At 38.9% G+C, this 26,030-nt stretch overlaps 2 protein-coding genes across 4 annotated transcripts in view; one reads left to right on the plus strand and one right to left on the minus strand.

Annotated features, from left to right (window-relative positions):
* The window catches only part of LOC117236031 (synapsin), a 41,327-nt gene that overhangs the window by 10,111 nt on the left and 5,186 nt on the right, over positions 1 to 26,030 (plus strand). The window lies entirely within an intron of this gene.
* Positions 58 to 24,122, minus strand: LOC117236033 (metalloproteinase inhibitor 3). Of its 2 annotated transcripts, none has more exons than XM_033498617.1 (5): positions 23,618 to 24,122; positions 2,776 to 2,902; positions 2,610 to 2,692; positions 2,297 to 2,533; positions 58 to 1,869 (listed from the first exon to the last, which is right to left on the minus strand). In XM_033498617.1, the coding sequence occupies exons 2-5, from the start codon at positions 2,900 to 2,902 to the stop codon at positions 1,648 to 1,650; spliced, it is 669 nt and encodes a 222-aa protein (XP_033354508.1). In that variant the 5' UTR covers positions 23,618 to 24,122; the 3' UTR covers positions 58 to 1,647. The 2 variants fall into 2 exon arrangements, with proteins under 2 accessions (XP_033354508.1, XP_033354506.1); XM_033498615.1 differs by lacking the exon at positions 23,618 to 24,122 and adding an exon at positions 13,506 to 13,660.

The following is a 26,030-nucleotide window of genomic DNA, read 5'->3' on the forward strand; positions in this document are numbered from 1 at the left end:
TTATAGAATATAATTAAAATAAGGTAACTACTTAGGTCTGTATATAGAACGAACGAATATGAGTTTCTCATTTATTTCCCATCGTTTAAGTATTATAATACTTTACAAAAGTTATCAAATGAAAGAACTAAGACTAAGAACATACATCGTCTCGTGTTACGTTCTCAAGCTAGGAAATGCCGGCTAACTTCCGTCACGTCGCGCGTTTTTTAGTGTTTTGTACTAAAGTCCTACCCATGTGCAGGGTTTTTGTTTCTCGTCACTCTTATCGAGAAACAATACGTGATTACGCTTAGATACATAGTTGATAGGTTAGAGTACCTAACTTGATTGTAACATTTCTAACACAACGCTTAGCATCTTTGTGCTACCCTCCGAATAATGAGACAACATGATCGTTAAAAGGAAACTTGAATTTTTTTTTCGTAAGAAATTATATTCCTTAAACATTGTTTTTTAATACTATAAAATATCTCTTTTTCTTTTATTTATTCATTTATTTTTTTTTAACTGACTCGATTGTAACTTAGTTTCAAATATTCAGAGACCTGTACAAGACTTTGCTAAAAATTAAATACGTGTTAACAGTTTCTTATATAGAAGAAATAAAAGAAGAAGAAACTACGTACAACGAAATGAAAATGAGAATAATTTAAAAATGTATAATATACATCAATAGCCTAATATATACAACTAAAAAGATGGCCAATCATCTATATCTGCTATTTCAGATTTCACGAAATTCAGTCGATTCATATTGCGAGTCAACGTTAGTCTACGATTCAATTAAACGAAATAAGGTTAACAGCGATGATTAACGGTAGAGGAGGAAAATTTCAATTTGAATCGATACGAACAAAGTTTTTTTATCGATTATTCTTCTCAACGCAGATTAATTAAACGTTGAATATATTTAACGACGTTTATTATTCGGTTTGTGAAAGAAGTCAACGATCCCAGAATAAATATTACCGACGACCGATTAAAGAAAAGATGAAAATAGAAAATCAATTATTACAAACGCGATGAAATAGACATCGAAACATCAAGGAAGTAATTTATCATGAAAATGCAAGCAGTTTCAAGAGTTCGACGGTTTATATTATACCCCTGAATAACAGCTTCCCCTCAGCTAGCTGTGTACGATTTTCCCCAATCGATTCCCTGCTTCGTGTATTTAATCAGCGTACAACTTTTGTACTCGTCGATATATCACTACCCGATTAATACTTCTAATGGAACGCAACAATAAATAGAGCATGACACGATACAGAAATGAAAAAGTTACATTGCGAATTAATGCTATCTCGACCATTTGACTTGGAAAATTTCTTGAATATTTAATTATTACAAATATTTCTTCTTTGAAGATACCACATTGGGTACACAGTTCGCTACAACACACGTTATAAGATAGCATTAATTTGTCAACATGTTTACATGGTACAGCGCCAGTTTGCTGCATATTGGAACGCTCATTGCACACGAAGTAACATTATTCTCGTGGGGATTCTGCGAAATTTCACAAATACGTTCGTAAATCGAGGCATGCTACGTGACTTGGCACGAGCAACGTCGATTTTTCGCCAGCGTGATCGATTTTCTCGTTCCACCGTAGAACTTTCGCATGCATCGAAATAGAAAGATTTAAGGTTCTCGCGCCCTCTGTTGCTCGCGTTTCTGTTGATACTCCTTGATGCAGTTCTTATAAGGAACCGACGGGACCCAAGAGCATCCAGCTGGTCCTGGCATGCAAACGCCATAATCCCTCTGGCACTCTTCCGGACCAGGTTTGCTCTCCCATAGACATTCTTTGCCATCCGTGCCCTCTAGAGCGGCACCCTTGGTCCACCAAGGTGTGTAATAGATCTGCAATTCATGAAACGAGCAGAGTATAATTGAAAGAAAACAGTGGAATCCTTGGTCAATAAGGATTCGATATTATGGCCGATTGGTTAAAATTGATCGTAGCTGAGATGAGAATTCGGTCACATGCAACTGTCTGTGTCGTCTTGCACTATTGAACTAATCATTATTTTACAAGTCACAAGTTATAAGAGATGGAAAAGGAACTCTATAAGTACAATTTGCAATGTGTTAATTTACTAACGTTAATAGTTGGTAAATTACTGTAAAAAATATCTCAAATGATTGATTTTACATCGTTAGTCGATTGATAGAATTTTAAATATTTTTCAGTATTAAAATTAGGATTTTTGCATATTTAGGAAAGTAATCGACAGAAAAATGTGTCATGAAAGCTTTATATTTGTACAAATAAAAATTTCCCACTTACGTTACACGGGCAACCGTAACGATACAAATGCCTGAAACCTTTTCGTTGTCTGCTCGTCACAGAACGCCAGGCCATCTTTATACCACACAACGATATGTTCGCCTTTTCACCATCATAAGTTTTGCCGCTAACAACGTAAGTTTCTCCAACTTCAAGGTCCACTCCACATAAAACTTCGGACGATGCGGTCCATAAAATATTTTTCTTCAGGACGGTGTACGATGTCTTGTTGTTTACCTGTAATTAAAAAACAATCAGGTGTAGATTACGATACAAAACTGATAAGTAAAAATAGTGCAACTGCCATACGAACCTTGAAGATTTTATTGATTTTCACGCTATAGGCGATTTCATGCTCGTTCATGTTCATCATCTTCTTCACTCTTACAAGAACGACTATCATAGAGGAGAGAAAAAGCATGTTTATAAAGTAACAGAAGAGATCGTATTTTTCTAGCAAATTTCATGCAAATTCTTACCGAAATCTGAATTGCAAAATAGTATTTGAGGGTGACTGCTCATGCAGCTACACGCCGCGACCCTCTGCAATGGAGCCAGCGACAGCGCTATGAACAGAATGTACATCCAAAACCTCAATTGCCACATCTGGAAACAGAAGAATCGATTCAATTACATGGTGAAAGTGAAAAGTAATTTCTGGATGTTTTATTGGTGGCAATAAAAAAAGATGCATTAAATCTTATCAAGTATCATTGGAATTAGATTAAATGTTTATCAAAGATAAGAGTGAAAGGTAGAAATGATACGATAAGAGGCAAGGTAATGAAACGATCTTGAATCGAAGACGTGTAACCATTGTAAGAAGATAATGAAACTTCTGAGAAATGCTTGTGCTCTCAGACAAGATCCATTTATCTCCGAAATCTGATTACATGTATCCGAACAATCCGAGACAGTTGTCACCTGTCGGATACGGCGTAACGTATAACTCTATTCGACGAACGAGAAACTGACTGACTAAGTCATGAGAATGCGTGTCTCGTTTTTGATGCAACAAACGAAGCATCGCGTCGAGGTGAATCATGACTGTTCCTAAACGACTAATCTGAATTTGCTATTGCTCCATCTAAATCTGGTATCTCGGCAGCCCACCTGCAAACCTCCTTAATGCAAATTTATTCAATCCTTGCAGAGCTGTAACGTGTGGTTAAATTGATGTGCGAATTCTGCGAAACTGACGATCAGCAATTGTTAACACGAGGTCTTCAATAAGCTGTCACTGACCTCAAACACGAAACTATCCGAGCAGAGAATAGTTGACAAAACTTGTTTAAATGGACTCCTGAGTCACGCATAGTGACTAAATCCTTTTAAATCAATGAAAATATTCGAAAATAGTGTTACGAGTAGAAACATCAATCATGGAGAACAATGTTATAAATTCATTCATAACACCGAGTATAATGGGGAAGAATCACCTTTGGACCGACAATAAACGTTACGGAAGCGCTGCAATTCGGCCTAGTTTATCGACATCAGCTGGGCCAGATCTAAACATAGACGTAAAATGGAAACCGAAGTCCAACACGGACCAGAAACGCTGTGAGCCGTTTCAAAGATCGTATTGACGATACGTTTCCTTGGACTGCGAGAATAGACCGGTGGACAGCTTAGGATCTAGGCATTCCTAACGGAACCGACTGGCTGCTGCAAAACTTTCTTCGGTAACTATACTGTGATTATGTGCATCGATAAATTCCAAATGAATTGTTGGTATTTACACACACACGTGCGAGCGCGCATGCGCACGCGCGCGCACACACACACTATACTACTTTTATAACTAAGTTTTAACTAGTTAACTAATACTTTATACTATAACGGAGAACTTAAAGAATATTAATGCTTTATGCCAGAAATCTTGAACTACTTTTTCAATTTCCAATAAAAGTTTCTAATCAGAAATAGATCCAACGAACGAATTAACAAAATATTTCTTATGTTAATATAACAAATCAAAGGAGAAAATGGGGTGAGACATATACGCCCTCTATATATGTGTTCTATGAGGACTGATAGGGTAAATCACGGTAAAAATGAGATATTTTTTAAATGTAGATATAACTATTAACAAAACATGGAATTGGAATACGAATACGCACATAAATAATCATAGCAATTCAGATACTGAAAATAGTTGTGCGTAGTAAACAAGACAAGACAGCAATGGTACACAAAGTAATTTTCCGATGCCATAAAGATTTCTTTCCGTAATGCTCATCCATTTGTTAGAGAACTCACATCTCTCACTAGTAACGCATACAAATTTTGATCAAGAAATTTTATTTACAAAACGAACGATAATGCACGAAAGCATGTAGCAGGCTCGGCCTATAAATAGTAAAATCGTGAAACATATTTGTTTCAGTAGGAGCAAAGAGGTTAAGACACGAACACGAAAACGATTTCGGTGAACTATATCGCCATCGAACTTCAACGGAATGTACCGAACGTGCACAGATCGTTAGCGTGCTCAGGCAGTCACGATATTCAACCCTGTATCGATACATCATGCTCGAAAATATACGTTTACGAAGCGTAACACACAGTGTTACTTCAAAGCGCAAAGTACATTTATAGTAAATGACAGACAAATTCGTAGGTGTTCTCGTTGGAATCATCGTTTAACACGCTTTCCAATAGCACTCATGCACTATCATTGAACATTTCGTGTGATAAGCTTTCGTTACGCAATGGTTTTAAAAAATTTATTGGTTAGTTGACAACGAGTTAGCCATTTCAGGCGGAATGAATGTTAATAGCAAAGGCAATTTGAGTGAATTGAACCACGTTACGCTAACGTCAGGACGCTCGTAGAGCCACTTGCTCAACTGTGTTCTCTCCGGCTTGCAAATTTGATTTTTATTTGCGTTTCCAGTCTTATTTCGTGGTTTTATCACTGCCGTCGAGGGAGTTGAGTATTATAGTGCCACTAACAAGAAACAATTTTATGTTTAAAGATCATAAAGCTCTGTCTGATTATTGTAATTACGTACGGAATATAGCGTGTCCCAGAGTTATGAGTTCGAACTCGAGTGGATAGCGAACAATTTGCAGTAGCCGTGACTGGAAACTTTCTACATAACGCGGATGAAAAATTCTATTTGATATACTGTGGTTAAGAATAAACATAAATTTAACTCGCTAGACTTCATTCTGGATGGCATTCTATAGGTGCCTGCAAACTCACTAATTCAAATGTCCTCAGAATTCATATTTTTATTTTACACATTTGTGCACACCATGTACATTTGTGCATCTCCAAATTTCCCATAAATGCAAACAAATTCGCAATCTGATAGTTACTTTCGAAAAATGTAATAGCCAATACTTTATTGTAACAAAATTTCCTGTCTAAGGACGAAATTTAAATTTAACGTTATTAATTAAACTTCCATCGATTGAATTCACTTATCTGAACATGAACGCATATTGATCAAAGAAAAAATCATAGATAGTCGGAATAATTATTTAATTCCAATTACCCGAATAGTCTGCCGTGCAACAAGTTCAAATAAATGGTGTTTCACCGTTGTTATAAATTCTGCCAACTATTGAAGTTTACATTTCCAATTGGCGGACATGCGTTCATGCAATTATCAGGAAAATGAATGTAACCGATCGAGCGCAAAGTGTATCGAAATAGTTAATTGCGTGCAAGAATTTCAACGGAGCCACAGTTCGTAGCACCCACACCCAAATGATGACACCGATACTCTCACGCAGCATTCATCCGATGCACTTCATGCATCATCACGCAAAACGAATTGATTGGCTGATGTCATATAGGCAGCTACGTACTTGCATTATTTTTATTTCCATCGGCAATAATAAACATACGCGAATGGATCGTTCGACCCACACCTCGTGACGCATCGACATGACGACCTATTGCGCACCCAAACATTATTCGTCAAACGCATCACGATTTACACCAAAAGTACGAGTATTTGAACACTTATCATAGAAATCTTTCATGTCCATATTGTATATGTTATATAAAACGTTTTGAAATTTCATTAGCACCGTAAGAAGACACGACTGTCATAATTATATTGGTCAATTTTGAAACTCTGAAAATATATATACTATATAGAAACTAGAAAGATATTTATTGCATAGGTATATGTATATATGTATTTAGTAAAAAATTAGTATACACCATGCATAGCTTTCTCAACTGTATAATAAGTGTCAAAGTTCATTATACTGAATATCGAGGTTTATTAATATAACGGGTAATTGACTTCAAATAATTTTATGTCCAAAATATGTCGTAGTTTCTATAGATATTTTCAGATTTACTTCAAACATTACAAATACGATTGCGATAGTCATATCTCATAATAGTGTTAATGAGATTTCAAAATGTTTTATATAACACGCAGAAGTTGTCTACAACTGCTTAAATATTTTCGTGAGCCTGTGTATTTCGTCTGAAATTTAGTTATTACGCGGCTTTGTTTATGCAGTTGATCATATAATTATTTCCCAATCGAATTGTGCTAGTTTGGTGTTAGGTTTGCAACCCGGTGTGAAGTGAGTATTACCCGATATGCTGAGGACGGATTCGATTTCGTCCTGCTCCAGTTCGAGCGAGTTTTGTTTCTACGCGCTAAGTTGTGGTCATGGTTGCATTCAGAAGTAAAATAACTGTTTGAAGATTTGTGGACTCGTTTCAAGTTACGAAAATTTCTTGGTTAACCTTTAGTTGAAGAGATAAAATTAAGAATCTTATTTCGTTTCGAACTTCCTGAAAATCATACTTTGGTTGTAAAGTATCGAAACTTACGGTAGATCCGTTGGGATTTTTTTTTTTCGTGGAGAATTAAGACGTTCGAGGCTCAATTCGCTAAAACCAACGGAGTGACATAAAAATGTTCGTTTTACGAAGATCGAATGCAACCAAAGGTGAACAGTATTACCATTTCGTGTTAGCAGAACGAGCGATCCGACTGGCGTACGATGTACGAAGTAATTTACGATCGATAATTCTGGCCTGAAGATTTGTGATTGCACGGATGTAAATAAGTGCGCAAGGCTACGCCAATTAACCTTAAACTCCGAATAAGTTTATACACGGCGTAGCGCTGTTGAACGTAAATGAGCGTCAGGCCACGCATACTCGCTACAACTCATACTTATGGTAATCTAAAACGAGCATACATATAAGTGCAATAATATAACTCCTCCGCATTTTTCTCGAGTCTAGTACAAGCGCAAGGCTAAACGTTGTGATAATTCACGCGCATCGTTGCTACGAACGACAGATTATCCAGAAAAATCTGTAATGGTCCGAAATTGGCAGGAATGCATGGTACAAATACCAATCAACTACACGGACAGAATTATTAAGACAAGTAATATTTTAATACCTTCGATATTTGAATATTGTCTCGCGCGATATCTAAACAGTTTAAAATTGTAAACAAAACAAAAACAATTGTTAAAAAAACAGATGTTTAGCTCCAAAATGAAATATACTTAGACAAGTTTAGTAACGTGGGCTGGTTTGACAACGGACTGAATATTTAAATTGTTTCCCTTATGAAGTAGGAAGGTTTTCGCCTGGTTTACGTTTACAAAACCACGATGAACTACAACATTCGACTCTCATGACCACTCTTACGGCTCTTCGATGATGAAACATCCGACGGATCAACTAAGTTACATAATAGTCCTATACGAGTTAATATCTATTGATTCAGCATTTCCTTATCGGGAGCATTAAAATCACACTCGTCCCGCCTGCACGTGACTTTACGTAACTTTACCGGTGCGTTCAAATACGTGCCAATTTATATCGGGTACATCAGCGAAAGGATTGCCTCGTGCCCGGTCCGGTCGTAACGTTTATCGCTTTCGTATATCTTCATTAAGACGGGAACATCGGAACGATGCTGTGCGTGATGATGTCGAACGACCATGTTTAGATGGTGCACGCTTTAAAAGGTCATCTCAACGCAGAATTCCACGAGTCACCGTGGCAAAACGACTTGAAAATGAACGCGATGCGTTGTGGTGATTCAAAGGGATCAAAGCGCGTCATAATAACGTGTCGAGTGCACTTCTCGTGATTGTAACGACGTTAACACGTTTACCAGATCTTTTCTTACCTACATACGTGTGTCTACTTTCTCCGATCTCGCGTTTTCATTTGCGGCGTATCGTTGCAACTTACAGGCTCCCTGCTACTCGAGTTGCTCGCGGAGATCGTTATTCCCCGTCGCGTCGAACCAATTAATTTGCGTTCCGTTTCCGTCCTATTCACGAGCGTGAACTTGAGCTGATTTTCTTACCAATAAATATCACGCGAACATGACTCTGCGAATAAAAAATTTGTTTCGCTTTTGAAATCAATGCAGTTTAAGCCGAACTGAATTATGAACAATTGAATGTTTAAAGTTCGAAGAATAGTTTGAGAAATATTGCGTTTGCAGAGAAATGATTTCGATGTTTGATCATAGTAAGAAAATCAGTTTCAAATGTTTCATGTTTATCATGGTTTACAATAAGAAATTGTGTTCTATATTTATAAAATATCATAAGGTATAAAAATGAGTATAGATCGAGCAGTTTCTATAGTTAGACGTAGAACACAACAAAGTCTCTTCTTGGTCAATTATATTATGTAAATTTAGAAAAGGTAACAACATTGTATTAGTCTTTCTCGTCCTCACTATACTCCAGACGGCACTGTCAGATTATCATCGTTTTAGGTCATTACAAAATTATTTCAATGAAATGACGATAGTACCTACTAAGAAACTTCCAAAATGATGACGCAATCGTATAAAAATTACACCAAACAGAACGGTCAAATAAATTAACATCATACTAAGTTGATTTACTGCTACATCCTCAAAATCGACATTACTTCTTCATCTACCTGACATTATACGATGAACCGGAAGTAATATTACACACGATAGTACAAAAGAGCATCTAGGAAAAATTTCTTTCAAAACAAGGAAGACAATCGCGGCAGTAATTGAATACTGACTTGCATCAGGCATTCTTGCAATTGTTTACAAGATACAGTGGGCGGATTTACGCGACCATTAGAACGCGTTCTCAGCAAGTTCTTGAAGTTTTATATTACGTTACAGCTGACAGCAGCGGCAGCGACAGCAGCTCGTATCAAATATACCGGGGCGTGCACCGGCTCACTAGTTCCAAGCGTGAAAATGTTCATCGTCTTACGAGTTTACAGGACTCCGATCTCACGAACAGGAGAAATATATCGTGTAAACTATTATCCAAGCAGCCAGATGATAATATTGTGCTTAACTCAACGAGTATATTTCCACCGAGTGGTTCAAATGTTGAAACTTTTATCAGAAACGGAAGAGGCGTGGAATATAAAACCCGTTCGATTAACATTTTGCCACGGTAACAAGATTGAAAATTAGCGATGACATAAAATCATAAATACGTCTATAAATCTTGAAGGTTTATCGAAGCGTATATTGAGATATTTGAGACGCTATTTGGCTTTTAACATAAATTATGCTTTATAAAACGCTTTCTCATTGACTTAAGATTAAGTGAGAAGGAATAATTGTTTACGGATCGAATGAACGATTGTTCTTTTGATTATCAAGACTCGCAATTAATTATTGCTCGCTTCAAGAATATACGGATTGCATATCGTTCGAACGAGTTCCAACGTTATGCTTAGATTTAACGAACTCCCGATTTCAAAGTAGCACATACATTAAGCCAAGAACAATTGTTCTCGTTATCGTTACCAGAAGTCGTTTCGCTGGATTAGAATTCTTGGAAATCTTTCTGAAAATACGCTCGGTCTATTTTTAAATTTCAAGGATAAGAAAAGGTTAGTTTCCACATTTCTGGGTAACTTCGCGGGTATTTGCAAATTCAATAAACAAAAAATTGAGATAGATACCATGTAAGAAATGCAGAGACTCGTTTCTTCTTTAATTAAACGTAAGCATACAGTGTTAAACATTTTTTGATGCTCCAAAAAATTGCAGAAATATATTCGAACATAAATTTTTGTGGTCGTCGATTTTCGAGATACGAGATTGCCTCGTTGATGTTGAATGGAATTTATAACGAACTTCACCTCATTAAAAGTTAATAACAACCCTTTAGTGGCGAAGAGACAGGCTCCTGTAGGGAATCAGCTAAATCGATGCGACGTAGAGAAGAAAGTTATAAAAATAAATTGGAGAGCATTTTTCAGTAAACGACGTATTGTACATTTTAATGGTAATCACGATGTACTTTACTGAAAAACCATCATTTTCATCAGTATCTACTTATGTATTCATTAATTCAGCGTTACGTTAACACGCGGGAAATATGATGCCCAAAATTTTCTCTCAATGAATTGACTGGCCTTTTCATCTCGGCATGGATAAATCGATTACTCGCTTTCGTCGCGTCATCGACCATGAATACCGGTTTAATCCCTACACACCAGACAAGTTATATATATAAATTTCATATGTAAAATTTCAATTTTTAATCACCCTCGAATTCTATTCTATTTCTGAATATATCGTTTTTTACAGAATGTATAAAATTTCATTAATTAAACATAAATAATCCTAAACATTTCGTGTTTGCTTGAAGTAGTATGTCACAGTTAGTAGTCACAGTAATGTCAGTAATAAGAGCAGCAAATCAGAGCGATGTAATTTCTGCGCACACTTAACAAGAGTTGGAAGACTCAACGTTTATGTAGATAGCAATTAGCATCTCTCACAATCGGGCAAGCTAAGTGCTGTACAGAGGCTTTCAAACACGTCGTTTGAAGTTCATCGCTGTGTTTGCTAACAGTGCATGTAATTAATGCGCAAGAAATGACGTCTCGCATTGACGTGCACTTGCGTAATTTCATGCGAACGATGTGAATTGAATTGCATGAAAAACATTGCCAAGAATTCTTAGCGGATTTGCAAAAATATTTTTGTTCAGAAATATCATGAAATATTTAAAGAAAAGTTGAACGATTCTTGAAACGTCCTTCCCCCAAAACGACGTTCCCTTGGTTCAAATATTCGTTATGTTTATCATAATTCCGGAATGTGACATCAGTTGAAAAGCCATGCAAATCTGGAAACATATTGCGTAAACGAAATAGATGTGTATGTACATATAAAGCATTGTATTCGCATGTTGCTTTAGCGACTTATCTTTTACTTTCTATTCTTATTTATCTAAGAAGATATATAAAAAGTGCATAATAAATAACAAAAAAGGGCTCATAACAAAAATGACCTTTGTGCAGGTTTGTTTTTCTTCAGAGAAACAAAAAAATACTCTGACATCTTTAATTTTTCTTCTATATGTTCAAACTGTTTGAAAAAAACATTTATCATATTACACAATTGTTATCAATGTATTTGTATTTATTGTAGATGGTTTAGTTCATTTTTTTTTTTTTTTTTTTTTTTGGTTGTAAGACAGAATATAATCTTCTGAATACTATATTACATGTATTATCATCTAAATGGGCGGAAAACTTAACAGGAGCTGTTTTGGCTAATTTGTCCCTCAGTTTCCACGTTTAATTACTAAATGAAAAATATTTTGTATAGCATCGATCGTATAGCAAACAATCGATCTATATTCTTAATTCCACGTTTAAAAGTGATCTAAGTATCGAATAATGCGAACACAGAGCAACATTTTGTTACAATCTAGATAAAAATACACTGAAGTAACGTCCAACGTCTGGCCATGCGTCGAGTAATAAGATAAATCTGCAGTTTTCCTCAGAAACAGTCGAATCATTTACGTTCTAAATCCGCGACTGCAAGTGCAGATGCGATGCAGACAAGTATTAATTATACGATTGATCAATCACCGGCAAATGAATGGTTGGATGACGACCGCCACGATGTCACGAAGCGCGCGTGATTTCGAATCATCGCCGCGCGAGAGATAAATCGACGATGGTACCGATCGCTGATTTACATTTTCCGAGCCATTTGCCGCAAACAGCGTTCGATTAATGAAAACAATTTAATAAATGGCCACTCGATCCTGAGACACGCGGTACTACCGCGAACACTGTGCTATAGCAAGTGTTGCAAATTGATAATTGCAGCGAGGCTAATAACAGAGCAGCATCACGCGTGCCGCGAAATGCGCACGAACACAATATGTCACGAGGATAATCAACGTATAAATACACATCGCTTATCGTCATTATCTGACATTCATCTAAAGAGCAACTAGTTTTCACCTGAGGCGGTTCATTTTCGATGAAAGTTCATGACTCAACCGGTGCACTGGCAGGAATTAAACATTTTAAAACAAGCTTATACTTCGAGCTAAGGCTCCGAAATATTGCAGTATTTCGATACCAGCCATTTGTAATTATTTTATGGATTTCTGTTTCCCTATCTTATTTGTGTACGTGTATAAGTACAAAAATGGATAAGTTCGAGAGAAGAAAACGATTAGTGATTCTAAGAATTTTCTCGTTCACCGTATCATGCGTGGATAACGTTGATTGAAAGTAAATATTGCTATCTTTTACGCTACTACACCGCATATGTAATATTCGTGATGTGTATTTAAGCGATAATCCGTAGAAATCGTTAAGAAGTAAAACGAAGAAAACGAAAAAGATATACATTAGCTTTCGTAAGATGGGAAAAATAAATCGACGTGAAAGTCGACAGTTATCGCTTGCGGATGTCTATCGCTTCTGTCATGTTAACCTTTGCTAGTTTACACGTGACCGTCTATTAAATTGAACTGGATGAACTCACTCTAGTTTCCACGGAATGTCGAAGCTTTACTTGTCCGCTTCTAATACAATCCTAACCTACCGACATTTCACTCGATTTAAAAATCTCACATCTCCAAATTCACTAGATCACCCAAAGGAAGAAAGACGAACAAAATATGAATTTTTAAAACAATTTGATTTCTAAAAAAAATTCACCGCAATTCAATTATCAATCATGAATAGACTGCGGATATTTATGTAGAAACAAATTTTCGTGATCACGACTGAATAAACGATATTTCTTTCGCTTAATAAATATTATAACGAATATTCTACTTCGGAAATTTTATATCGCATCTTTAAATTTTTCACAAACGTATAAAAATCTGCAGCCTAATCGTGGATATCGAATTTTCACAATTCACAATTCGTCCCCAGAATTTCGCGAACGTCGAATCGAGTAAAAAAGGAACGAACCTCTAGAATCGAACGTTTCCAAAAATAAAAATTCGCGTGACGATGGCGAAACGGAGCAGCAGCCAGGTAGAGGCTTCTAAGACGCCCGTCAAAGCAGGACTGCCCCAGTTCCATCGTATTACCGCTATTATATTCCGCGGCAGCATCCGTACATGCGTGTACGCATGAGCTCTGAGCTCGTGTACACTTGCCAGCTCACTCACTCGCATGTTCGTCAACGCGAATATACTGTCGCGGCGTGCAGAAGCTACGAAGCCGAGCCGAAAGAAGGAACGCGAGACTATCTGAACAGCGATTAATCATAAATTTGGACGTTACGTCATGTCGTGACCAACGATACGTAGTCGGAAGTGCAACCGACTAGCCGACGATTACGTCGATTCTTCTCAGTAAAAACGATGGATCGGTGTTGCCGTCGATCTTGCAGATTTTAATATAAACCCGTTTCACTTATTATTTCTGTTTGCTTGTTATTATTTATGACCATGTCACTGCCATCTACGAATTGGGACGTATTATTAGAATGAAACAACTGTGAAATTGATAGATCGTTAGATTTGAATTTCTTAAAAGCCACACTGATCATCTCTAGTCGTCACATTAGTGTAACAAGTTACGGAATGCTCGATATTTTTCGATACTCGGCGAGATGATTAGAATTGTCACTTGCCATATTCTATAGTGTAACTCTAGGCTATTCGATCGAATGCATTTGGAAGCTTCGCCACATGATCTTACGGTGATTCAAGCACCATGAAAAAAGCTACGAAACAACGATAGTAACACAAAATTACACTACTGCTGCGTTATCATCGAGCCTGGCCTGTCTTCTCGTTTTCTTTTTTTCCGTTTTTTTTTTATTTTTAATTATTTTTCTGTTGGAGCTTACCTTATATGATGTCGTTATCCAAGACATCTAAATTAGTTCCACGACCTTGAAAGTATTTCTAAGAATGGTAAATCTTAACCAACAACGGTATTACAGTGATGCAAGGATCCTAAGTAAGATTAGCCTAGCAGTAATATTATTACTTCCGCCAAAAAGGAAACAGAGATTGAATGACGAAAATTCGGCGCGAAAAAGCACTGTGCTTTTTTTTTAAACTAGACTCGAATTTACGAAGCGAAGCGAGTCTTCGTATGGAATAAAGAATCTATTAGCCTGCCAAATTACGCTGACATGTGGCTGCGACGAAATCAAACGCAGTGTGGACACATCAACACGTTTAAAACTAATGGGAAGTGCTGCTCACTACATCACACGGGCACTAGAACAAATTACACTGTCGTCGATCGAAGATTCTTATAAGATCAAGCAGCGTGAAATGCCTAACAATGTGATTTCTGTGTTCTGTTTGGTGTTCTGTTTGATTTGATCATCTATTCGATTTTAACGAATAATTAATTATTTTCAAATTATATCTGTAAATTTAAAAGTCTAAACGATTAAAACTAAATTAAACATTAACTCGTTTCAAGCAAATATTGTCAATGTCAACGAAATGATTGATATGCTTGTAAGAATTGACGTTAAATCGACAAATATTCGATTAACACATCTGTACAAAACACTGTAACGTTGCATAAAGAAGTTCTTTCAAATAGTTACAAATGCAGATGATCGTTTTGCGGATCCGATTCCACAAGTTCTATCCTTAAATGGATAATCGCTGTGATTTTTCCGAAGAAGCGTGCTTGCTAAGTGACTAGTCGTCGTAGGTATCAAAGTCAATGCCGTTAATTCGTCTAGGCAGCAACAACACTTGAACCCAACTGTCTCTTCTATCTCATCTTTTTCTATCCTACCTTGTGCTTAGACTTGCACCCCTGAGATATTCGTTATCTTTAACTGCGTCTACGTATCAGTACAGATTCCGTATCGCATCGAATGCATCCATCTTAACGAATCTATCAAGCTTTCGCGTTTCGCTTCTCCTCATGCGTCGTGGCGTCAGCTCTGAAAGCCAGTCTCAGCAGCAGCTTTCGTTCTTCGAGGATAATTTTTGTACTTTATCGGGCAACTACAACTTTTTCAGCAGCGAAGATTGTCCAGGATTTTTTGTTTGTTACATGTTTTATTTAGTTATCCCTTAAAGTACTATTTTTTCCAATGTTGGTAGGTCCGATAATCTATTTTTCGCGATATCTATTGCAAGTCTGATTTTACTTAGATCGTACGTACGAGCGAGTTTTTGAATTAAGTCACGAAATTAGACAGCCTTTTATAACATTAATTTCAGAAGCTTCAGCTCTATTCTCTCACTGTTCTTTCACTCTAAACACTCTTTAAGACTATTTTCTTTCTCTACGTGTCATTGCCTATCGTAATGATGAATAATTTTTAAATAACGAAGGAACTAAAGCGATACTGGTGGTCGACAATTTGCGCCTCGTTAAATCGGCCGCTATTGCGACCCGATAACAATCCGCCAGTCTTCATTTACCGATCGAAATAAAAACGTAATCGCGCCGATTCACCGTAATGCACGCACGAGCTGCATTAATTCGAAGATTCGTAAGCGTAGAATAATGCACGTCTCGTACGCTTTGGAAGTCTCTACGTATGATTCAGCATCGATCCTGGAGGATTACGTTAAGATGCAATTTCGTGGACGATTGTCGGGAAGAGAAACGAGAGGGCGGAACGATTGTCAAGTACATTTAGGACGGTCTACGACAGATGTACAAGACAGCCAGGCCTTGGGTGCGATCGTTATTGATAGTAAACGGAATTTTATCGCTTCCACAAAACACATGTTTGTAGAATAAAGAAGAAGCATGTTCATGGAAGTGTTCGCATTTGTGAAAATAATCGTTGGCAAAGAAAACGTCTGGCTATAAATTGCCAAGAGGAAGTCGTCGCAAGTTGCATACAACCGGTTGGGGAAGCAGAGAGGAAACAGAATCAACGATCAATTTGCGAGAAAAATCTGGCCTTAGCATTGCCACGAAATTGCGTGCGGGCATGTTTCGTGCACGGTTTAATAGCGATAACCGTGCTCTGCCGTGTATGTAAATTGCGGTTGGTGAACAATGAAGTGTAATTTCGTAGTCAGAGCGCAACTGGGAAATTTGACGTGATTCGATTCTAAAAACGCCAGGTCTCTTTCGAAACGGTCCGGTTGATAGGACGTAGCTGATAGAGAGCTTTTACCTTGTAAACAATGGTACAGATTAGGCTATTAGCGACACTTTCTATTTTGTGAAACTTTTACTATATCATTATGCAAATTCGATTGTTACGGATAAAACGTTGAAAATTATAGTAATAACGAATCACTCACGGTATAGAATGAAGAAAATGATTGACCTCGGGCGATAGCGCGTAGATGGGTACGCGATATATTTATCAGAGTGTTTGGATTTAGTAAATTACTGGACCAAAAATATAGGGCAGCTAACGACACAGAAATAAATGGGCAGCTATTTTCACGCGCATCGAAGAAATAAAAGTGTTTCAAAACAGCCCGTGGGTCACAAACCGCTGACACGGATTGTCTGTATCTATTTTTAACCAGACAGGGAAAAAATAGAGCCGCTGACTGACGAATAGCTCTATCTTTGGTGCGAATCTACCGCGAAGAATTACAACGATGTACTTATCTGCGTGCCAACGAGAAACATTCTAATCCTTTTATTTACCGAACGAACGACACATTGTTCTTCTTGTTGGAATTAAATACATACGTTTCTATATAGATTAGACGACTGTATCTTTATAGTTTTCAACTTTTAACTCCGATATTCCAAGGAATGATGCGTTGAATGTTAATTGCAATAGGATTATGCGATTCTGCGTAAAATTGTTTCTTATTAAACAATATCAATACCACAAAAGTGAATGTACATAGGCGTATCAAAGCAACCAATATATTTTAGACCTCGAGAATTGCCTACCCACTGACGACAACTCATGAAAATAACAGATGAAATCACAGCCGATTATTATCAAGCGTGCACTTTGAATTGCCAGCTCGAAGCGTGGGTAGAGGAGAAAAATGTAGACTTCCTTTGACGCGGGTACACCATTTGCATGGCATGATTTCACGGAACATCTGTCAAAAAGGGAGCCGCGGATCGCGTCTCCTCCTTCGCCCCGTGAAAGGAGCCGCGCGACTCCGATACTGGCTACAAAATATCGCGTGCTACATGTGAAGAATGTATTCGGGAGAGTTACATGTTTGCCTATAACGGGTAATTAATTCTCCGTACGGATTTACCAGGCATCGGGCTCGGTTAGAATTTCAGAAAATCGAATTTATCACTGAAAGTTCACGTGGCTCGCGTTATATACGAATAGTAAATCTGCGTGTGTCGTTGGAGCTGTCGTGAACTAACTCAAGAACGAATAGACTAGAGAGAAATAGAGAGAGATGGGGGGGAGGGATAAGGGATGTGAAAAATAAGTTGAATACACGAAGCAACGACGGGACGTCGCGTTTAACGAATGGCTCTAATTACTAAAACGCTTTCCCATCCTAGAAAACATCTCGTTCCCCGAAGCGTCGTTGCAAAAGCGTTCTATACACGCGGTTCGCCGCAATACTCCTCTTTCGCGTCGATGAATGAGATTGCTGGCCGCTGAGTCACTCTGCTCGTAGTAGCAGCGTTAGCTGGCCCGCGAAAGAACGCGGCAGACGTCAGAGAACAGAGAGAGAGAAAGAGAGAGAAAGGGAGAGCTGACTACCTCTAAGTATCACTCGTAATAGTCGTAATACGTGGCTGAAATTTTTAAAAAGGCCCGCTGATTGATCGTGCACGACGCACGAAGGCTTTCTGCGTATGTACACGAACTTGTCGATCGCTAACTTATGGCGATCGATGCCAAGGACTGACTCAACGGCAGCGATCCGCCTGCACTTCAAAGCAGCCCGCTTTCTGCTGAAAATTCATTCCTTCTGCCAACCGATTCCGTACTTTCCGCGAACCACGACCGCAAAACATCGCGCTCACCAGACACTGAGGTGGGAATGCAAAGTTGTACGAGGAATTGTTTCCATCGATACTACGAAGCCACTTGTAATTTGATTACTCAGTACTAAAGAATGTCGAACAAACAGTTTGTTTAAAGAATACCTTTCGCCAAAGAAACCGCGAAACGTGTACCTGATTTCATATTCATACGGAATTCGCTGTACGAGAATTTCACACGACTCTGGAATACCAAGATAGTAGAAACGCGACTGGGAAACATCGTGATACTATTATAGAAACGTAGAAACACAGTGATTCAAGCTGCTAGGATCTCAATCAATTTTTGTTGCGAAGGCTTAAGGAAATGAACGTTTCGTTGGTTGAAACTTACGAATATACCTTTAGAAACGAATACAGCACGTGCAAGGGTTGTCGTACTCTTTCATTACCGCAGCTTAATGCTTCAGCCGCGCGTAATGCGATCGGTTCTTCGTGCCAACGAATAATAGCGAGGGTTAATTAAAGCTCGCGCGCTCGATTATGTGTGCCACGTAATCTTATACGCGTTTACGAGTGAATCCTTCTGAGCGCGTGCAGAGACTCGCGAAGAAGATTAAGACGAAGAAGAGAAAAGGAAAAGGTAAAAAAAAGAATGCTAACCGCGGGCAGAAAGTGCATGACTAGACTGACCATATATTTGTGATGATGTAACGGGAGAAACCGCAAAGACCACACCCCGACGATACCGCAGCCACGTGCTGTTTCGTAAGCTACCGACTTTTAGGCAAGGCCATTGCGATGCTGCTTGCTCCCTATAACATGTTTTTGGCCATTCCATGGCGTACATCCTGGACATTACCTTGAGATGCGGCAAGTAAGATTCGTGGTCTGTGATTCATGTCGGTATTTTCGGAATTATGTATTAAATGTATTTTTATGGTTATGTAGTGTTAGATGTTTAATGTGGGGCAAACTGTACAATCACTTTTTTAAGATATCCATGACTTTCATCCTGGCTATTACCTTGACATGCGGTTAATAAGATGCAAGTGTTCTGCAAATTATGTATTAAATGAATTTTTCTGACGAATGCTTAATGTAGTTTAAATTATAGAAATTATTTGAGTCCGCGGAGTAACTACGTTACCATTAATCTGCATTCTCTGTATTAAGGACCGCTGGTCTGTCGAAGGTTCTTGAACCGCAAGCGAAGTAATCACTGCGTGAGAAATATAGCACCGTGCGATGTTTCCGGGTGGACAAGAAGAGTAAGTTTGTGGTCTCGGCAGTTTCACGAGTCCGTCGAACGTTGTTGCTCGTTAGTGCAAACAGCAAGACTGTGTCTCGCGTCTTGGAACAGTACAATTGGGAGCAACTACGTTCACACAGAGTGACAATTTTAATTGATCGAGAGAACACAATCGAAAACAGTGACAAACAATGCCGCATTCCATTAATTTGGCTGACCTTCGACTCAATAATGTCACGTTTTGATAAAGGAAAAGAAAAAAAGAAATATATATCAGGGAAGGACAGGTATCGCGAATTCCGCGGAAATTATTAATTTATTATTGGCACCAGAGACATGTATTGGATAATAGCCAAGGACGGAGGAACGTCGTTAATCACCAACATAGCTCGCGTGCATTCGCGTAGTCGAAAGTGCACAGGACCGGTTCGAATGAGGTCGTGAAATAATACCAGAACTACGAAAATAACGGATGTAAAACGTTGTTAATTCGCGCGACGTAAGAATATAAGTATAAATATTACCAAACGCGCGGTAACAGGCGCCGGATAAAGAACGCCTCTCGTGCACACTGTAATCAGGATCGCGGGACGGACATAAAGCAGCGCTATAGGCATAAATAACAAGAAAATTGCCAATAACTCCGAGACGTACGTTTGAGTCTGTGGTGCGTTTGATCTCGGAATAGTTCAGGATTTATCGACCAGATTCCCAGATTACGCTATCTCCAGTTGCCATGAAAGAATAGAAAAGAAGAAGAAAAAATCCGGAAGAAGAGGAAGAAGAAGAAGAGGAAGAAGAAGAAGAAGAAGAAGAATGGATCGCGAACTCCCGTGGCGTTATCGAAACGCAACACTGTACACAGGCACTGTGTCCCCCTATCCTCTGTACATCGTTGAACGGCGCGCGTGCGATCATGAAAACGGGCTGCTATAAATATTCGATTCGCTGCTCTAATCTGTTGGCGGACGAGGTATACCAGGTCTACCAAGTCTACAGAGAGCCGTCGCTTATTCTTCGAATGGAAATAAAACGCGTGTAGAGCATAGGTAGACACAGTGGACGGGTGACCATGCGAATACGCGGGCCTAATACACGTTTCTGAAGAAACGTACGTAGATAGCTAGGTATACATAAGCGGAGACCGGCTGGTTGGCGCCACTCGGTCCTCTCATAGCGTATCGGAGAAACGCGTAATAAACGTACACGCCGATATGACCCGTGCATTACGTTCTCTTATGAGAGTCGAATCGGGGGATTATATCTTCCTCTTCCAATCTTCCTTAATCGGCGTATCACAATACTACGTCGCAACGTGGGGAGGTCAGAAAGGATTTATAACACATCCCAGGCTAGTCATCCCTGTTTGTACTTCAGGGAAGTCGCTTTAGTCTAATGAACAACGACCACGATCATTCTCGATCGTTCCACGAAATTGTTCCTGGACACGAAGAAAGTGCATGTAGGAGATTTGCAATTAAAACTTTAATTGACGATATCGTAAGAAATATTGAGTATTTTGTCCTATGATGGAATATTTTTGAGAACAGAGTGACGAAATCTATCAGTGTGAAACGTTTCACCTCAATTCAAATCTCGAAGGTCTCATTGTAGGTTCAGAGTATTGTAGTTGTAATTTGAAAATAAACTGGTATCGCTATCAAGTTAAAGAGTCTTTTTCTTGTACAGAAAGTATTTAGATTTTGTAGATGGAAATAATAAATTGCACTTGATTAAACTAATAATTTTTTCGGTTAAATTATGTAGTTTCTTTAGTGTGAAATAACATAAAATTCTTCATATAATTGCGTGATACCTCCTTCTGAATGGAGAAATGCTTTCAGAATTCCCTTACAAGTTTTACGAGCAAATTGATAAAGAGGATAAGAGAGATAAGAATGAGAAACTTTGATTACGGTTACGTGAAGCATATCTTCAGACTCCATTCAAACAGAATACCGTATTCAATTGTCACTATAATAACTTTGTTTCCAATGATGTTTGTTTGGAAGCGTATATAAACGGTTCATGCGAAAGGTTCAATCATTAACTCGACGCCACAACGCGGCGCCGGCAGGTACATTCCTCTGTACGAGAGGTACGATATAGTCAACTCGAAGTTCATGTCCTCATATTTTCTGTTGTCCGCTTTATCGAAATCGATTCCTCGACAGCATACCGAATCCGATTACATGGATATCGGTTTCGCCAATTGAACATCGAACGAAGCTTCTCTTGAGCTTTACAATATGCGATCTTTCTTTGACTTTCCGATCAAGCGTGGAACATATAATCCACATTTAACAACCGGTTAAGTAAGATCGTCAAATTTTGATATTTAATAATGTCGTCGGACGTTTAGTACCTATCTAACGTTAATGTATTGTATTTAATGAGGTGTGCTCCACACGCTGAAAATGATAAATTGGACAAGCTAACGAGCAAATGGTTGTTCACCGCCCTATATCGAATCGATGAAAAGGTGGATTGGAAGTTTGTTCTCAAGAAATACCTACACAGCCATGAATATGAAATTCCTTTTAAACACATATTGGAAATACTAACATGTGTCAAATTGAAATTAATTCAATTTCTTCACCTTCACCTTGTTGGCAGTAATTGACAACAGATTATTAGAATTTCGTTAGCATAAATTGAGGAACTTTTGAAATTATTCTTCGCTACGTATTACCCTAATAATTTGTATTATTTTGTTTATCGCGAAATATTGAAACTATAATGTATTTTAGCAAATAAGTAATGTAGACTTCTTAATAGTAACTTTAAATACGTCTCAATTTACAGTTAATTAATTCTCGTTCGCTGGGTAAATAACTTCTTACATTTCTATTATCACAAAGGTATTCGTCGTTATCGATATCGGCAAAGCGAAGAGGAAAAGAAGGCGATCATAGACATTACTGGCCACGATAGGTCGAACCTCGACTAATTAGTATCATGAATTATTCATATCGTGAGCTGTCGTTTAAAGAACATAACGATGACAGAATATAACGAGATGCGAGGGTTTTATTTGCGTGTAGTAGCGAGAAATAGCAGGTATTAGGATCTTCTTTCGAAAAACGCTGGGTACACGAATACCAGGAACATAGTAGATGTTGCTGGATAGAATTAACATAATGAAACGATCGTAAAAGTCTACGTCTCTGTTATTTTCACGATTCGCGTGGATTCTCGCGTTTCAACCATGGCATTCGTGGCTGGAATGTCTGTCTTCGCATAAGGTTCATATGACACGGTCTTAGAGCTAGCATAAACGATCCTCTACCGTGCTCATGTTGTCTGGTTTAGACTTATCGTTTTATTTATACAACTAGCGCTGCAAAATTCGCAGTATTTAACAACAATGCCTTGAAACAACGCATAATTTCTACGTTTTTATCTAAACATCGGTAAATTCGCTGCCAGAAACGCGTAAAACATAGACTCGATTGTCTAGAACACATTAGTCTATTCGATTGAATACACTTTGATTAGAAAAGAGAGCCTCAGAGAACGCGGTTCTGCGTTTTCTCGGTGCACGATTAGCGAAGTTTATTTTGGCTCGCGAGCGAGTATGATGTCATCGTTTTGATTGCTACTACGATTAAGCGACAAATGTATAACTTAAGGCCAAATGGAGTCAAAGTGCAGCCACTTTTAGTAGCGAATGTTATTTTCGTATCTACTAATCTTCGAACGCTTTACTAGAAAGTTTTATTGACATAAAATCTATCTACGGATCATATGGAACAGTAAATTGTCTGAATGATAGATAAATAACAGAAAGTCGTAAATATGTCGATAATATATCGATTGATAAATAAGAAGCGAGTAGAGAGAAGTACGTTAGAGACACAAAGGTATATCATTAAAGACACGATCAGTACAGGAACACGAAACCGCTTTCAGGTACAACGTGAAAATCGTACATGCGGTGCACAGATACCTTTCTTCGTGACCCCGCGTAGATCCTTCCGCTTCGGCTTTCCTCGTAAAGTTTACTTGCACTCTACCTTTCTCTCCGTTATTCTCCTTGACCTCAAAGACGCGTAATCATTCTTCGAAACTGCGAATGGTTGTACCAGAGTCCGTCGACGGGTCGACGCAGCCGGTAGATCTTTCAGAAGCGACTGCCTCTCCGTGAGCCGGCGAGTTCCGCGTGATTCGATTCGCGAGCACCACGTTTTTCTCCTTCGTTTGCGGAAACTACGATAGAACTGGTAATCGAACGAACACGAATCGTCCTTAACGATGAGTGGAAGCTTTCCCGCAACCGTGTTATAAATAAACGATCTCGAGTTCGCCAACTATATCAGCCGATACACCATCGACCGTAAACGAGGACCGACTGGATTTTCACGTGTGTTTATCGATCGGCGCACACGTAACGTCCAACAAGAGCGGACCGTTCGCGCGCGAGCTTCGAAAAGCAATGCAAGCGCGAACGACACGGGAGCCTCTCGTTCCTTCCTACGTTCTTACGTCGATCTCGCTGCTGTTTCTGTCTCCCTTCCGATCCACTCCTCCTCTCTCTCTCTCTTTTTCTCCTACCCTGCTATCCTCCTCACTCCCGTTCAATCATACCTGTCCTCCGTCTCTGTCCCCATTTCTGACTTTTACCATTCTCTCTTGCTCTATACCGTGCTCTTCTGCTCTCTCTTCCTCTCGGAGAACTTTGCTCGTTCCAGCGTGCTACGCTCTTTTTCTCTCTTTCGAACTCGATCATCTTTTTTCATACCTCTCCCCCCCTCCCCCTCATTTCTTTCGTTTATCCCTCTTGTTTTCTCGTTACCTTCCTCGTCTACTTTCCTCGTGTCCTTGCTCGCTCTTCTGTTCTTCCTTCTTCATCTTCCGCAGCTTCTTACCTATATCTTCGTCATGCATTTTCATTATCGTTCTCCTCCTGTCCCGATCCTCAACTTCTCCTACCATTGGAGTTTTCCCCCTTCCAACGCTCTCATCCCCCACTTTGTCGGTATACCTTGCTCGCTTTGCGTCTCCTGCCGGCCACCCACAGTCCTCTTTCTCTTTCTCTCGTCTTCTTTCTCCGTTTAACCGATGCTTCGTCTTCCTCTCTTTCTCTCTCTCTTATTTCGAACTTCGTCGATCTACTTACATTTTTCTTGGCCAATCGCCCTCCTCTTCCCACAACACGACCTTAAGCTTCGCTACGTGCCTTCCTTGTTCGCCAAAACGCGCTCGCGGGGGTTCCACTCATCACCGTTTGATCCACGATTACTATCATTCAATACGTCCGCCGGCCTTTTTTATAGTTCCCTTCACGAAACACGAGCCGGGAAGGGCCAGAAACATATTTTGTCTTTGAAACGCCCGCAAACGTAGAACAGATCGGTTCTATTAGCATTCAAAGAGCCCTACCATAGCCTACTCGGTAAACAGAGACTGGTAATATATGTCCATAATGTTTATTCGCTTGATAAACGGTAATTCACATAAATTCGATAGCTTGTGGTTTCTTCTTTGAATCTGATGATGCTTTCTAGACGAGATTAGCTACACACATTTGTACACATTATATAAACTTCGTGGCTGGAATGTTGGATAGCGGGAGGAATGCAGATTTGATTGGTTTATACTAATAGGATCTTTTTTCGTTACATGATTTAAAAAAAACACGGCGTGCGTATTCTTTCTTTATTGAACAAAATGGTAGTTGATCAAAATTCATAGAACTTTATTTCTAATTTTTCAATAATCAGCATTTCTAAAGATACATTGAAATGTTTAAAATAAAATTATACACTAATTAAATTGTGAGATATTAGATAAGATATTTTAATGAAAGCGGAATTTGATTTTTTACGTTTCTAAATTTAAAATATGGGCAGAAGTCGATGATGGTGCAGAACGATTAGAAAATCGGACAAACGTTATCGAAAGTGGGTGTGACTCGTCAAATAACCTTGGATGGATTATCACCGAAAATTTCGCAACAGATATAAACGTTGGTTTCGCGGACATGAACGGCGCATTATTTTTAGTGCGTTCAAGTACGACGAACAAAATCGAAGGCGACACCCCTGTGTATGTCTGCCCTCGGAGTCCTCGACAGTCCCCTCGAGCACGATAAATGATTTATCTCCGTGTCCCTCGCCGTTGATCCCCGTCGTTGGTGTTCGTGCCACGGGGGAACGGACACGCGTCCAGCGGTGCTCAGAAAGTCACTTTTGCGACACCCACGTGCCGACATAAACACGTGGATACGATACGATTTGAGCACTGTCCATCGGAGAATCAGCGCAGCCAGCCTGTGGTGGCCGGACGTACGCCCATGAGACGATTCGTTCAACAACCACTTCCTTTTTCCACGTCGCTTTTAAACAGCTCCGTCATTTAGT

Source organism: Bombus vosnesenskii, unplaced genomic scaffold (assembly GCF_011952255.1).
Source record: "Bombus vosnesenskii isolate JDL3184/JDL3185 unplaced genomic scaffold, Bvos_JDL3184-5_v1.1 scf7180000013339, whole genome shotgun sequence".
Lineage (NCBI taxonomy): Eukaryota > Metazoa > Arthropoda > Insecta > Hymenoptera > Apidae > Bombus > Bombus vosnesenskii.

Excerpts from the sequence above, each read along its gene's own strand:
- LOC117236033 (XM_033498615.1), bottom strand. The coding sequence starts at position 13,619 with ATGGAACTGGGGCAGTCCTGCTTTGACGGGCGTCTTAGAAGCCTCTAC. Across the intron at positions 2,693-2,775 it reads ATTTTGCAATTCAGATTTCG|TCGTTCTTGTAAGAGTGAAG; the intron begins GTAAGAATTTGC and ends CCTCTATGATAG. Across the intron at positions 2,534-2,609 it reads AAATCAATAAAATCTTCAAG|GTAAACAACAAGACATCGTA; the intron begins GTTCGTATGGCA and ends TTTTAATTACAG.